Source organism: Zingiber officinale, chromosome 6B (genome assembly GCF_018446385.1).
Source record: "Zingiber officinale cultivar Zhangliang chromosome 6B, Zo_v1.1, whole genome shotgun sequence".
NCBI classification, from domain to species: Eukaryota; Viridiplantae; Streptophyta; class Magnoliopsida; order Zingiberales; family Zingiberaceae; genus Zingiber; species Zingiber officinale.
In genome coordinates, this window is record NC_055996.1 from 84,702,300 (window position 1) to 84,718,485 (window position 16,186).

The 16,186-nt window shown below is 38.0% G+C and overlaps 1 protein-coding gene across 1 annotated transcript; it reads right to left on the minus strand.

Moving 5' to 3' along the window:
• Positions 1-10,841: 10,841 nt before the first annotated feature.
• LOC121990373 (SNF2 domain-containing protein CLASSY 3-like) lies at positions 10,842-14,678 on the minus strand. Its single transcript, XM_042544512.1, has 4 exons — positions 13,551-14,678; positions 13,066-13,218; positions 11,944-12,979; positions 10,842-11,859 (listed from the first exon to the last, which is right to left on the minus strand). Exons 1-4 carry the CDS (start codon positions 14,667-14,669, stop codon positions 11,015-11,017), a joined length of 3,153 nt encoding a protein of 1,050 aa, XP_042400446.1. The 5' UTR covers positions 14,670-14,678; the 3' UTR covers positions 10,842-11,014.
• Between the last annotated feature and the right edge of the window lie 1,508 nt (positions 14,679-16,186).

Below are 16,186 nucleotides of genomic sequence, written 5' to 3' on the forward strand. Positions count from 1 at the left end.
ATTTCTTGAATGACTCCATAAAAAATCATGTCTGAGACAACTGGATTTTTGTCCTTTGAACTAGCAACTTGCATTGTCTTTGCGATTAAGCTTACTCCGGAGTTTTGAACAACTCGTATATCATCACGCTCTTTTGTATGATAAGTAACCCCATCAATCAAATAACTAGAATACTTTAACACTTGATTGCTAGGTCCGCGCGCTATCCACTTCAATCTTTCTGATATTTGACTAGTGGAATGGCAAACTGCACTTGCAACCTATATTTCACAATGTGATAAAATTTGAACTTAGCTTTGAAAAAACCTATATTTCAAAACTTATGAAACTTACACGATCACGTAACCAGTTAATAAATGATCGGTTATGCTCATCTTGTAGCCACCTTTTGGACTTAGCCTTATGAGGAAATTTTGCATTCAAAAATGTCATGTGTTCCCTGATGAAATGATTAGGGATAAGTTAACCATTTGAATATAAGAAAAGTTCAAGAAAGTATTAATAAGTTAGAGAAATTACTCGATATAAGGATCAACATCATCATCATTTTCTAATACATAACGATGTGCTTGATGCAACTCATCATGACTAGGGGAGTGAATTATTGAACCAGATAGAGGCTTTATGAGTTGTACTCTTCGATGCCTTGATGGGATCCCAATTGTATGCACACTAGACAAGTAGTCTGAGCAAAATTCCACAGCCTCTTCAGCAATATAACTTTCGGCTATACATCCTTCAAGTCGATTGCGATTTCGCACATAGCCTTTCAAGATCTTCATGAATCTTTCAAATGGGTACATATGCCTATACCATACCGGTCCACATAATTTCACCTCCCGCACAAGATGGACAGTTAAATGAATCATATTATCAAAAAAAGATGGGGGAAAATATTTTTCAAGTAAACACAATAGCATCACAATCTCTCTTTGCAAATCATCCAACTTTGAGACATCTATCACTTTATTATATACCACATTGAAAAATCCACACAACCGAATGATAGTATCTCTAACATGTTTAGGCAAGACACCACGGATAGCCACTGGAAGCAATTGTTGCATCAAAGTGTGATAGTCATGTGACTTAAGGCCAACAAGTTTCAAGTCCTTCATCGACACAAGGTTTTTAACATTGGATGAGTAACCTGTTGGGACCTTTATTCCTAACAAAGAATTGCAAAAAAATTTTTCTCAGCCTTACTTAGTGTAAAACACGCTGCTGGCAAATATGTTTTATTCTCCCCCATCTTTGGTGCCAAATCAGTTCTCACATTCATCTCCATAAGGTCTAGTCTTGCTGCTACTCCATCCTTTGTTTTTCCTGGAATGTCAAGTAACGTACCAATGAGACTTTCACAAACATTTTTTTCAATGTGCATCACATCAAGAACATGTCGAACATGTAGATGTTTCCAATACTCAAGTTCAAAGAATATAGATTTCTTTTTCCAGTATGATTTTTCATCAACATCCTTTAACTGAAGCTTCCCACTCATTTTTCCCAAACAATAATTAATACTTTCAACTCTTTTTAATACTTCATGGCCAGTTAATGGTTTTGGTGCAAGGTTAAACTCTTGATTCCCGTTAAATGCTTTCTTTTGCCTTCGATAAGGATGACTTCTAGGAAGAAACCTTCTATGGCCAGTATATGACAATTTTTTACTATGCTTTAACCTTATTGAATATGTTTCTTCACCGCATATTGGACATGCATGATATCCTTTCACAACACAACCTGACATGTTCCCATATGCAGGAAAATCATTGATTGTCCATAGTAAAACAGCTCTAAGCAAGAAATTTTCCTCTCGATATGCATCATATGTATCAACACCTATATCCCATAAGCATTTTAGGTCATCAATTAAAGGTGCTAAGTAGACATCAATATCATTCCCCGGTTGTTTGGGACCAGAAATCATCATAGTGAGCATCATAAATTTTCTCTTCATACATAACATTGGAGGAAAGTTGTAAGTGATCATAACAATTGGCCAACAACTATATGCAGAACTCATCGTACTATGGGGATTAATCCCATCTGCTGATATGGCCAATCTTAGATTTCTTGGCTCAGAAGCAAAATCAGGCCAGTTGTGATCCACCAATTTCCAAGAGGGTGAATCAGCCGGATGACGCAAGTATCCATCACGAATTCTTTTATCAACATGCCAAGTTAACTCCTTAGATATCTCCTTGTTCTTAAACCATCTTTGAAATCTTGGAATAGGTGGGAAGTACCAAAGGACTTTTGCTGGAACTCCTTCATTTATTGTATGTTTTTTTCCCAACTTCCGCCGTGACATCCCGCAAATAGGGCAACTAGTAAAATCCTCATACTCCTTTCGGTATAAGATACAATCATTAGGGCAAGCATGAATTTTCACGTAATCCATCCCTAATGCAGATAAGCTTTTCTTTGCATCATACAAAGATAAAGGTAATTCATTGTTATCTGGAAGCATTTCCCTGATCAAACTAAGTATGTCAGTGAAACTTTTATCACTCCAACTATATTTTGCCTTCAAGTTATATAATTGGACAAGTGAAGATAACTTTGTAAATTTAGTACATCCTGGATATAAAGGTTTCTCAGCATCTTCAAGTAGCTTATGGAATTGTTTTGGATTCTCAGCATAACTATCATATGCAGCATGTACCATATCAATAGGTTCCTCAGCAAAAGATTTGTGGTCATCTTGGCCTACTCGATCATTCATTGAGTTCCCGATCTTAGATTTTTCCCCATGCCAAATCCATGTATGATATGTTAAATCCATACCATTACAACACAAATGTGCTCTTATAGTGTCAACATCTTTCGTCTTTAGATTACCACATCTTGCACATGGGCAAGGTATTGCATTCGGATCTATAGCGTTTTGTGTTGCAAAGTGCAAGAAAGACTCTACCCCAATCTCATATTCATGTGATAGCCTATTCTTTGACATCCAATCTTTATCCATTACTCATACAACTAAGCAGCTAATAATGAGTCAAATCCTTCAAAACAATTGTAAGAATAACATTAAATTAGCAATGCTACAAACAACACAAAATTAATCTAGTGAATTATGCTGGAATATATATATATAATTTCATTTAATTATTAAGGTAAATACAGCTAAATTAATATTAAATGTGACAACTATTAATCAATTATTTTAAACATTAAGCATGTAGTAGAGATAAGAGAAGTATACTTTGAAGAGAGACAAGCTAGAAGAATTGTAAAGAAGAGACCAGGATAACATGATTTAGCAAAAAAAACTTCTAGTTGTAGATCATGCTTGTATGGATTGACAAGTTATATGGAACCATGTTTTCCTTCTTTATTGGCATCATATCAAACGTATTGTGATTTCTTATTAATCGTCGGACAACTTCTTACCTAAGGAAAACTTGAACAAGAAGTAGTGCAAGCTCTTGTTTTAAATTGGGAAATCTAAAACCAAAAGTAGCGTGTTTAAATGCATCGCTAGTATATTCGTTTCCCTCATCTCCTTTTTAGTTGAGCTTCTCTTGTTTTAAAAAAAATAACTTGTGTTCAAATATTGCTCCTGGTAGCATGATGTTTCTGATATATTTTGATTTCCAAATTGTGTCTTTTAGCTTTTAATTTCCATTATCACTACAGGTATCAGATGTCTCCCTGTTTTAGTTGCTGCACATGGTCCACAGCTAACCAAATCAAGGGACTCGCATGAGTTCCTGATCTGCCCCTGAAACTGAAAATGCAGACTTGCCTATAAAATTCTGAAGACATTCATGGAGACTTTACAAGGTCCATCTCCATTGATTAGTATCAAGATAATTTGTTCAATTCACATAAGTGAAACAACTACTATGATATACTTTACCAAAGTAGGGAAAAAAAAACCTTTTTGTATGTTGTTTACAAACTCCATATAACAATGCATCACAATGGTCTTTTTCTAAACCCTTCTAAAAAGATGAAAAAAATACTATAAACCCTTCTAAAAAGATGAAAGAGTTTTTCCAGCCATACCTGAGTTATATCAGTGTAACTATGGATTCACCCCATTTGAAAAGGGAACGAAGGTGGCTTGTTCAGATGTTCAGCGGAAGAGGGTTAGTCTGAGAGGAGTTCGAAGGAGAGGTTCAAGGAGAGGGGTTCGTCGGAGACTTTCAGCGAGAGAGGTTTAGCCAGAGAAGAGTTTTGAGGAGAGGGGTTCGTGCAAAGGGGTGGAAGGCAAAAATGTGTGAGGAGTGGAGAAGATTGTGTGAGGAGATCGGGAAGAGGAGATTATGTGAGGAGAGGGAGCGTGAAGAGATCACGGGATGAGGAGAGGAGAAAGACACAGTTGCCTAGGGTTCCCAAAGAGATCGCGGGATGAGGGAGGGAAAACACGCACCAAAATATATTTCAGAGAGGGGAAGACATTAAACCAGGGCAATGGAACAAAAGAATTAGGTTTACAACGGTTTAAAAACCGTTGTAAAATGTGTAATCCTCTAAAAAATGCGCTTAAAAACAACGGTTTTAGGAAACCGTTGTAAAATGTGTTGTTGATTATAAAACAATTCGCTCAACGATAACGGTTTTTACAAAAACCGTTGTCTTTTGTTTTTCTATAGAGCTAAAAGACAACGGTTTTGTCAAAAACTGTTGTCTTTTGTCAAATTAACAACAGTTTCCTCAAAAATCGTTGTCTTTATAGTGTTGTCTTTTAACAAATTTGTTGTAGTGATTATTTTTAAGAATGATACCTAAGTTCATACTCATTCTCATTCCACAATACTATGATACTCATTCCCATTCCGATTCCTAGGAGAGAACTAAACGCTATAGTAGTTGTCTTATCTTCAGATAAATCTTTGCAAAGAATAATGTGCTAATTAGGTTCAATCAAACTTTAATCTCATCTAGGTCAGGTCTAATTCTCTTTGAATTATGTCTAATTCACCTTGCCTTTGACCATACGAGCCATGAGCCACGTGGGAGTTACATGCAGGATTCCTCCATATCACATGTAATTGCAAAACTACAACTGTTTAATTTTTTTAATTGACATCAGATATTTAATTTTTTAAACCGGCTAATCTTGAAAGTAATTCATCCAGTCCAACGAAAATTTTCTATCGATAATTAAGATAAATCAAAAAGTACTAATAGAGACGTATCCGGATAGTCAACATTCTTAAACTCAATTTTTACTAAAGAAAAAATCTTCTATAATAATGCACCGCAGATGAGATCGATTGTCTTTAGCTTTTTACTGTCATTGTTGCATTCATTGTCATGGTCATTTCTCGCGGCCATGATTACTAATAGTAGTATGAGATTTCCCCGTCTGCAACTGCACTTGAGGTTTTAATTACAACACTTTCCTCTGGAGAATGAGTGGGAGTACTGGAAGGGACTGGGAAGGGGGCCATTCTGCCTCCCAACGCAGCAACCAATGGCCCTGCCCTTTCTCCTTCTCTCTTTTTTTTCTATCTATCTATCTATCTATCTATCTATCTATCTTTCTTTCTGTCAATCCACCGAAATGATCATGAGCTTCTGATACCCATCACGCCCTTCCAAATCCCCCTGGCAATGAATGCTTCTCCCCATTCGACCAATTGCAGAAGAACAAAGGGAACATGAGATCTAGCTGTGTGTCTAATGTGCATCTATACTTTTCCCACTCATTCTCTCACATCTGGATCCAAATACCACGAGAGTGACTTTGCAGAATCCAATATGTATATCTGTCTCTTTATCTCTTTCATTATTATTTGGACAAAATTTTGAAAGACATTTTTTTTAATTAAAAAAAAAATTTATCCATCAATAATTTATATATAATTACTTAATTATCTTTCTATATATTATTTTCATTATTATTTTTTATTTATATCTTCCGTCTAAATCTTAAATTGAAAGTACATTATATTATCTAATCATAAAAGGACAATCCATGCGAGATCCAAAGATCCATTATACACAGTCTTATCCTACTTTTTGTAAGAAATTATTTTCATGATTCAAACCCGTGACCTTTTAGTCACATGACAATAATTTAATTTTACTGTTGCGCCAATACTCTTTTTTATATTATCAAATCATAATTGTTATAAAAATTATAATAACTACAAATTTTATAGCTCTATAAAAATTGTAGTGAATATAATTGAATCCATTGTACCAACTATGAAGTAATTATTATAATATAAAAACATTCCTAAACATGTTAGGTATGCGCGCCGGATTTATTTAAAATTTAAATAGGATTATACATGAATTATAAAATGAAAAAGAGATGTTTAGGAGCCCTCTTTTAATATCCTCGTTGCATTTGTTCATTCCCATCTCTTCGGTGCATCTCTCTTATCCCAATTCTCATGGCAGGGTGAAGTGTGAGTAGAGTTGACGAGAAAAAGTATCCTGTGTCTCACATGGCTAGTTACTTACTGCAGGCTTCAATATTCCTTGTAGCTTCTTCCGGCTTCTTGGTGTTATAACTGTCTAGTCAATATCCACTACTTCGGTAGTTAAATTTTTTTCATTCGTAATTTACCTCATTCGTATTGACCTTAGGATGGATTAATAGGAATGTTGAAGACGAACGTAATCGTCTTTTGCCACCATGAGTTCAGACTCTTCCCCTTTTCGAGCTCGTCACTTGTTCCCCCTTTCTCTTAGGCCACAGGTTTAAAGATTGGATAATTTCTTGATTCACCATCACCATTGAAGTAAGCACAAATTTTCTTTACAGCTATAGCTTTGCTTTAAAGCTCAAAAGCATACTTCTTTGCTTGTGGCAGGCTTTCACTAAGGTCGGCTTTCACTAAAATTAACCTAGTTCCAAATAAAATGATGCTCCTCTGAAGTAACTATGCTCCCCTTTGTCATCTATGATGAAAAAAGGTGATTAACAAGCACACTACATATGGTTTGATCAAAACATCCAATTCAGCAGCAATTACTGAAGCTTAGTCAATTGCTCAAGAGAAATCTGATGAGAATTTAAACAACGGAAGTTTTCTTCTCAGGCACATTCTTGGCTGGAAAAGGAGGGAAAAACTGTCATGAACCATAACCCACCCTTCTATGCTTTAATCAGAATATAGCAGATGGAATGGTTTAAAATTTCAACCGTACCGAGGTTTCAATCAGAATGACACGGTTTCAATATCGTATTGTGCCGTACCGATATTGTTTCGATATTTTTTAAATATAAAATATATTAATTAAAAATTAAAATATTTAACATAAATAATTAAAAAAATATATATGAAAATAGATAAATAAATAAATAAAAATTTTATTATAATTTTTAAATTAAAATAAATGAAATATAAGATTAATTAGATAATTTTATTAGAGTTTAATAAAGTCTCTTTAGATTATCTCTATCATATATAAGAGTTGATTAAAATAATTAATCTAAGTTTAATTAAAAAAAAATTGAAATTGAACACCACTCGCGAGCTCGCATAACTTCGCCGCTGTAGCGGGGTTGTGCGACCAGCAATGGTCGCAGGAATTGTGTGACTCCTTCGGCGCGACTGTGTTGGTCGTGCAACCCCTCTACAGCAACCGCAGGGTTGCACGATGCCTCTGCGGCGACAGCGAAAGGGTTATGCGACCCCTCCACTGCTGTTGCAAGGTCGAGCGACCCCTCCATTGCGACCACAGGGTTGTGCAACACGTCGCACCTGTCGCAGGTCTGATGCCAAGGTCGTGCCGGTGTCAGTCGCCGAACTGAACAAGATGTTTCACCTGTTTCGACCGTCTCGACACAACACTATAAAACATGGATGGAACTTACAGCTTCAAGATAATCTCATGAAAGTTTGTTCTTGTTTTGTTTTGAATAAGTTCTAACAGTTAAAGACGACAAATTGCTCAATTTGATATAAGGTACTAGAGTTGCTATGTGATCTTGTCCAAAAATCGAGAAGATGGCAAGGTAGGGATGTGGCTATTACATTGATTGAATATAAACTACGCTCCGCTCTGCAACACAAAAAACATTAGTGTCGAGCCAAGGAAGGGGTCTCGACGTTGGCCCTCCAACGCTCAAGTCAGTCACTGGAAAGATGAAAGAAAACAAAGCAACCGCAAACACAGGCGGGAATAGTAAATCACGCGTACCTCCACCTGTGCATGCACTCCCTTTATATAGTGTCCCAGTAGGCGACGTGCACGCTCTTCGTGACATGGGCACGTTCTCCAATTTATCCTATATATAAAAACTTGTTAGGAAAGTGCCTTTGACACCATACCTTAACAGGGCATGTGTATTCTTGACAAGATAGTAGAAGTTTCCATCGTACAATCCGTCTGTTGACCATACCTTGTGTCAGTGACACTATCTCTCAGAAGGATATTAAGAGATACATCAACGGTTCCTCTGCTCGGCCGAGGGGGATAGTCGCTCGATTGGAAACTCCTCCACTCGAACGGATTCGATTGTTCTTTCCTGCGGTGACTCGACTCGGTAGTTTATTTCCGCCCGATCGGACTAACACTCCGGTTGTCCCAACGTAACTCTGCGCCGTGATGAGTGTCTGATAATCTTGGTTGTACGCCCGTTTTGTTTACACCAGACTGTGTCGATCGGGTGACTCATGCCTGATCAGTCGCCTCGGGAGAGCTCTGCTTGGCCCCCTTTGGCGAGTCCATTGTGTTGAATTTTGTTTTAAAATCAAAACAGTTTTTGTAGTGTTTTTAGTCCCACATTGCTAAGTGGAGAAGCTTGGAAGGGCTTATATAGGAAGCCCTTCCATCCTTGCTTAGCAATGATAAGAGGACCTACACGCATGCGCGGGCCAAGCCCAAATCGAGTGGATTTGGGGGGTTCGAGCCGGAAATCCATAAACCGGGCGTCACGTGCGCGATTAACGCGCGCAGGGGGGTGCAAATTCCCAGCCCGTGGGCCTTGCGCTCACGGGCGGCCCGGTCTGTTTTTGCTGGTTTGGTTCAGTCTGAACCAAACCAGTTTGGTTTCCGGTTCTGGTTCGGTCTGAACCAAAACCAAACCAGAGTTTGGTTCCGCGCGTGAGGAAGGGACGCGGACTTCGGTTTTGTTCCGCGCGTGAGGAAGGGACGCGGACGCGACACTGAGGCGCGTTTCCTCGCTAGCGAAGCAGTGCTTCGTACCTTCTCAGAGTGAATAAAAGGGGACTTGCAGCACCTCTATTCTTCACTCAAGCCTCGAGCTTTCTCCCTTCTCTGTGCGATTCTTTCTGCTTTCTTCTCGTCTTTCTTGTCCTGAAGCTTGGTCTTCCGGCGATCTGAGGTTGAGTCCGAGTGTCGCGTCCGTTTTGGAGTGCACCTACGGACGAGACGAGCGGTTGTCGGATCTTGGGGGAATTTTGCCGGAGAGTCTTTGCACTGTGAGGCGGCAATAAATTCTCTAAGTACAGTCGGCGTGCCGACGCTTCAACCGGATAACTATATTCTAAACCCTACTCCTTTATTTATCTGTCTATTGCATGCTTATTTTTGTGCAAATATAATACTGCTTGTATTGCTTTATTATTTTACAACACATTGATTTTCTGACGTTGACCTCATTAACTTGATCTCCACGTCGGCTGCGATCTACGTCCTTTAACTCACACTTAGTGAGCCTCCCATTATCACCGCATTTTTATGCATTAGGAATATTTATGACAGTAAAGTGGCACATCATCTCTTTATATTTTTTATAACAAGTAAATTTGTTGATCATTGTTATTATCAAAGTCTTATCCCTCATGGAAGCTCCTTCTAGCTGTCGCTGAAGCTCGTCTTTTGGAACCATCTGTGGACATGAACCACCAGCTCATACAGATATCATTTTGAAGACTGGATCTCTTGCTTCAGAGGCAAAAGGTGACAAGAATCCTTCCACTAATAAAACACTATCCACTGGATGTGACATTTCAATAAATAGAAATAAGATTTGTTTGTTTTTGAGAGCTAAATTGATTGTATACTCAAAGTACTCGTGAGTAAGATATTAACCTTACTTTATTGTTCTTTCCAGCTCTACTACTTTCAGGAACAATTCAGGTTACAATTTAATAGATTTTGGGAGTTCTTCAAACATTAATATTTAATTCAATATTGAGGTCGTAAATGATGGTTAGTTGGATTTAATCTTTCGTTTTGTACTTTTTTTCCCTATTTGTTGGAGATCTCTCTTTGATTTAGTACTTGTTGATGCGATTTAGTAACTCAGACGACTCACAACTCCAAAAAAGATCATTTTGCAATTGGGATTTGCTTGTTCTTCTAAATAATCTAGTGTCTCCTAATGGATTCTTTTTAAATACAATCATGAAGAAGGCCCAGGACAAGTGGACAATTTGTGCGAACTGAGTTTTTAAAATTCCTATTATTCTAAGGAGAAGAAACAACACATTCTTGACTGGTAAAAAACATACATATAAGATGAACATATTTAGAACCAGAACCCAGTCTGAGGTTGACTAATGAGCATCAACAAAACCACATGAAAAATTATTGCATATTGTTGTAACAGCTATAGAGTATGCTCTCCACTCTCAGTTGATCGAAGGTAATACAGTTAGTATCCATTAGTAATTAAAATATACCTGTTTAAGTTGATGACAACAGTGATGCCCTTTCATAATGATATGAAAAGAGATTGAAAATGAAAAGCAGACTTACCTTTCACATTGAAGTAGATTCAAGTATAACATCTTCACAGGTGTCTCACATCAACCGAGGAATTTTGTTGCTCATATTAAGACAGCTAATAAAGCTCAAATGAACAGGATTCAGAAGAATTTAGTGATGATTATCCTAATAATTTTCAACTTTTCAATTTAGTCATGCCTATCCAATTGCTCAAATTGGATCCTCCAATAACTTGCAGAACACTAAAGAATGGGAGATAGATTATGCTAAAAGAACAGTGGTAAAAGTGAAGAATCTTGCAAGGGTTGTAAGAGAGGTATCAATTGAGAGGTCTTGATGAAGGTGTACTCCCCATGGTGCATGCATTGAAGGAAGAGTTGTAGTGTGTCATAGTTTTCTACAATTACTCCTTGGATGAACAGAAAATATCAATAAACATGCCCTTCATTTTATCAACAATTTGTTCCAGAATCTTGTCTTTGGAGAGAACACTATTTGGGTGACCTTCCTTTGACTGAGGTAAACGGATTTTGGTAATAGTGGAATCACTTTCTTGGGCAAACAACAATTTGGACAAATGATCTTTTTTGATTTGTGCCTCATACTTTTCCTTTTCACCTGTCCCAGATGTAATCAAGTTGTAAGTGTATACAAATTTCTTTTGGCCAATTCTGAATGCTCTGCTGGTGGCTTGTCTTCCTACTGCCGGATTCCATACAACATCAATAAGTATAACCCTTGAGGCGCCGGTTAAGCTTATCCCTTCACAGCAAGCCTTGGTTGATGCAAGTAGCACTTTAGCTTCACTTTTTTCATCATTAAACATATTTATCGAAGATTGACGATTTCGCAAATGAACCTTTCCGGTCATCTCCAAGACCTCCTTCCCTTCAATCAAGTTAAACTCGTTGATCAGTTGTTCTTTAATCATCGTCAGTGGTTGTATATACTGACTGAAAATAAGCACTTTCTCATTCTGCGATTCACACAAGCGAACAATTTCGACAACGAATCGTGTTTTTGCCCCTTCAGCTGGATTGAGTTTCAACTTTTCAAGCAAATCCTTGTCTACCAGCAATTCATCTTCTTTAGACATCTTCAGACAAGTCACCAGGGAAGGATGGATGGAAGCCAAGCAATATTTGTATTCACAGTCTAAGGCGGATTTGGATCCAATGTGTTTTACTTTTTCAATCATGGCTTTCTGGTGAGGTACGGGATCCAAAAGAATTATATATTCTCTCATACCTGCAAGATCATTTAGAACATTATCGACCTGAATGTGCCATAGGAAGAAAAAAAGAACAACCTGAGTTCTGCATTGTTGCATACCTGGAAGATCATTCAGGATAGTGCCATTATGAATGTGCACAAAAGGTTTCAATATAGATCTGACTTCTTCAACATTGTCATCAGTAACATTGCTAGTTAGAGAAGTCCAAAGTTCTTTTCCACCATCTTTTTCAGGAAAGCCAATTGGTTGCTCGTCTATGCAAACCTTTTGCCTTCCTAATTTCAAATTGTTATTTGTGATCTCCTCTGCAAATTTAGGCCGTACCAAACACAAGATATTGTAAAGCTCGTCAAAATTATTTTGGAAGGGTGTTCCAGAAAGGATGAGTCGCTTTTCTGCTTTGACTTTTCCTAATACCTTCCATATAAGACTCCGTTGATTTCTTGGAATATGCCCTTCATCAAGAACTAGCAAACCTGGTTTCTCAAGAAGAAACTTATCCAATCCAGTTGTAGTCCTCTCAGAAGACAGCTTCTTGAACAGATTATAACTTACTCCAAGGATGCTATTGCCTTTGCTCCATGAACACAGTTTCACGAGCCGCACTGACATTTTAGTTCGTGGTTGTCTTGAAGTCAATGAAGAAATTATGGCTTTGTCTTCTTTCCCAGTGTATTCTAAAGAATTCAGATTATGAATGGGAATGTTGACATCCCATTTTCTAGCTTCTGTCTCCCATGTTAGGAGCATTCCTCTAGGAGCAATTATCATAGGCCTGCAATCTGGAAAAACCTTCATATAAGTTTGAATAAAAACAATGGATAATCGGGTCTTCCCTGTCCCTGGTGCATGAGAAATCACACAACCCCCTACCACATCAGGTTTGGAATGGGAAATCAACTTGTTTAGATCAATCCCCCCTGCTAGGTTTCTCCACATAAACTCGAATGCTTCTCGTTGATGCTGGTACATGGTCTGGTAAACACCTGGGATGAGATCCCACACAGTTTTTCTGGAATTATTAGCCGAAGCTTCCCCACTTAAATTAATGGATGCAAGAAGGTTTTCAAAATATAGTTGGTCCTGTTCACTGTTGGAATTTCTCATCTCTGATTTTCGAAACATGTTTTGCCCCTACAGCATGCAAAACAAAGTGAACGATATTAAATAAATGCAGTTTTGGTCGATCAAGGTGTGGTAAAATTAAATTAATTACTTACAAAAAATGGAAGAATATGTCTGATTTCCATCCTAACAAAGGAGCAGAACTTGCATATGAGCCCTATTTGTTCATCTAGGATAAAACAATGCTCCCCACTCAAGCATGATGGCAGTAGTCTATCTTCCATATTTGTGATTTTTTCTTCTTGACTCTGATAAATATGAAGAGATTGTAATCTTATAATCAAGAGAGTTATCATAAAAATGTACCAAAGAAGTACTATTATCCAATAGCATATATAAAGAACCATAAAGTTCAAAATCAACCAATCCATATATATGAATCAAATTAGATAACAAAATGAACCGACTGCTATATTGATCTCTTAAACTCAAATTATTTAAGAACTTCAAAAATGATAGAGTTAAATAAGTATCCTAACTACTTGAGAGGCCTTTCTCATACACCTAGTTATATAGAGCTATACAATCAAAATCATTAAGGAAACAAACCTAAAGACAAGGGGAAGAACTTAATGCACACCTTATCAGCATTGTAGGAGCCAATATTAGTAGAACCCATGGCAAAATCAAAATCAGCCCAAAGTTCATCTATAAATTTCTCATGATCAGACTTTTCAACAACTTTGAGTTCTTCATCATTCCATGAGAAAAAGTCAGGTTCCTCATTGCAAGATTCCTTTGTAGGAAAGATAGAAGGAATATCTATTGTGTTGTCGCACATCGTATTAACAAGGAGCTCTGGAATAAAATACTCTTTGGAGGGGATATCCCTCTTTCTTTTTCCAGATTTTGCATGGTTTAGTAAAGGTGATGGTTCATCTATCCGAGGTTCCGAGGATTTCTTCTTGTTTGATGAAGAAGACGCTCCATCTTTCTGAGGTTTTGAACACTTGTTCTTCTTGTTTAATGAAGACAATGGCTTGTCTTCCCGAGGAATGCATGTTTTTGAGAAGATTTTTTTCTTTGACAAAGACAACGGTTCATCTTCCTGTGATTCATTATCCTCTTCTTCTTCTTCTTCTTCTTCTTCTTCTTCCTCCTCCTTCTCCCACTCCTCCCAATCAATGTCAAGTGTTCCGAAATACCTACAATAAGAGATTTTTGGCTGTTTTCCAAACCATGATCTGGTCCTCGTTGCAGGACAAGTAAATGGCAGTGGATGACAAGGTTTTAGAATTTCTTCATCACGTTCATTTGCTTCCCTATATTGCTGATCTTCCTCCATATCTGTCAAGATTATGACGTCAAAATTATCTTCAACCTCCATAGTAGTTTCATCAGATGTGGAGCGTGCTATCTCTTCTTCATCTATGATTTCACATCTCCCATCATCTTCAAGATATGAATTTGTCGCATCCATCAACTCTGAGCTGGAACTGGAAATATCAGTTGTATTCATATCATCCAACTCAACGCAGGGATCATCCTTTTCGAGAGCATCAGCCCGTTCAATTTCCAAATCATCATCTGGTACTTCCAGAAGAGATGGAGAATCAACTATCACTTCTTTTGACTTCACATTACCCTCGTCACTACCCGAATCTTCATCACTAATTGTAAGAACCGTGGGTTCCGGAGAAGCCGAAGAAGCAACAAGAGGAACCGAGCTCTGTCCTCCTCTTCTTCTTTGATCCTCCATCTCCTACTCTTTAACGCTATCAAAAAAGAACTTAGGATCATTTTCGAGTAACGGGAGCTCGAGGAAGGCGAAGAGGCTCTGTTTCCGGCGACTACAGTAGAAGTGATGGAGACGTACCTCTTGCAGGTAGCAACGCGATCGACGGCGTGAAGCTTGCATCCGAGGCGACGGTGACGCGGCGGGAACGAACGAGGCGTCGGTCGGAAGAGGGCGCAGCCGGAGAGTTCGATTGCAGCGTAAGTTTCTTCCTCTCCAAGCTAACACTGCGGAGCGAGTACGAAGAGAAGCAGAGGAAGCGACGGCAGCCCACACCGAGGCGCAGTCTCCACCAAGGCAGTTTCCGATTCGGTAATGGAAGCTGTCATCCGAGTCGAGGCATTTCCTATTATGGCGTAATAGAATGACGGGATTGCCCTCATAAAGCGTAGACCGTAGGAGTTGGTAGGGGTATAAAGGTATTTTTATAGGGAGGAACATGAATTTTGAATGAGGAGAAATGGTTGAAGGCCCCCGCCTTTTCAACACAAGCGATTCGTCTCAAGTGCAAGCTTGGCGCCGGTTTGGGTGCCCAAGAACGTGGCCAAATTAACATCCGCGGGTTCAGTCGACCCAACTGAATTGTGTACTTTCAAATAAATAAATACAGTAGAATCATAAATTACCAGTCCACATGTTAGCACAGTTTGTTCCTGTAATGATGTTTGTCAATTGATCGATTTCCAACTCATGCTAAATCCTCCATTGATTATCTCAATCCCTCTATGTACTGTAGTTGCTGAGTAAAATTTCCCATAATTTATCTCGACCCATCCTGAAAGAATGGTTCAGGTGACGATTTTTGCTGGCAATAAATTACAAGCATTGAGAAATCCTATTTCGGATTTTCCTGCACATTATTCTTATCCTATTAATGTTTCTGAACTATTCAGAGAAAAGCGAAATATCCTATCAATGTTGCTGTGCGAGTCTAACTTGTGGGAAAGGAAATTGTTTTATGTTCTACACGGCGAGGATACGCTTTGCTAAGCTCGAAGGGCATCTTTGAAATTTCCAAAGCTAACTTTTCATTAAAAAAATAAAGGTCATTATGTATTTCATTAAGACAACAGTAATGTCGGAAGAAGAAAAGCTGAAGGCAAAATAAAATTGATCTTCTTTTATCCTCAGATAAAAATGTACAGTGAGTCTGACATGTTCGTCAAGGGCTTTGACGACATTTAACACATAAATCTAAACCCTTTGCGATTATTCATTCGTAATATTCTTTTGTTTGATTTTAGTATATATATATATCCAGGGCAACCAGTTTTTCTATATTTTCAAGATCAACCGATGAAAACCTGGCACTGGTTTTAAATTTAATCAAATAAATTCAGTTGGCTGATTAAATTATGAGTTGCATTGCATTATGCAAGCAGCATTTGGCATTCACATTGCTTAATGAGTACGTGACCAATTTGCATGCAAGAAAAATCATAGAGATACATCAATAATCCGCTCACAGCATAAAATGGCTC

Bases quoted from the DNA above. Each gene is read 5' to 3' on its own strand.
- LOC121990373 (XM_042544512.1), bottom strand. From the start codon at position 14,669: ATGGAGGATCAAAGAAGAAGAGGAGGACAGAGCTCGGTTCCTCTTGTT. The intron at 13,219-13,550 runs GTGTGCATTAAG...CATATTTATCAG, and splicing joins GCTCCTACAATGCTGATAAG to AGTCAAGAAGAAAAAATCAC. The intron at 11,860-11,943 runs GTATGCAACAAT...ATGATCTTGCAG, and splicing joins TATCCTGAATGATCTTCCAG to GTATGAGAGAATATATAATT.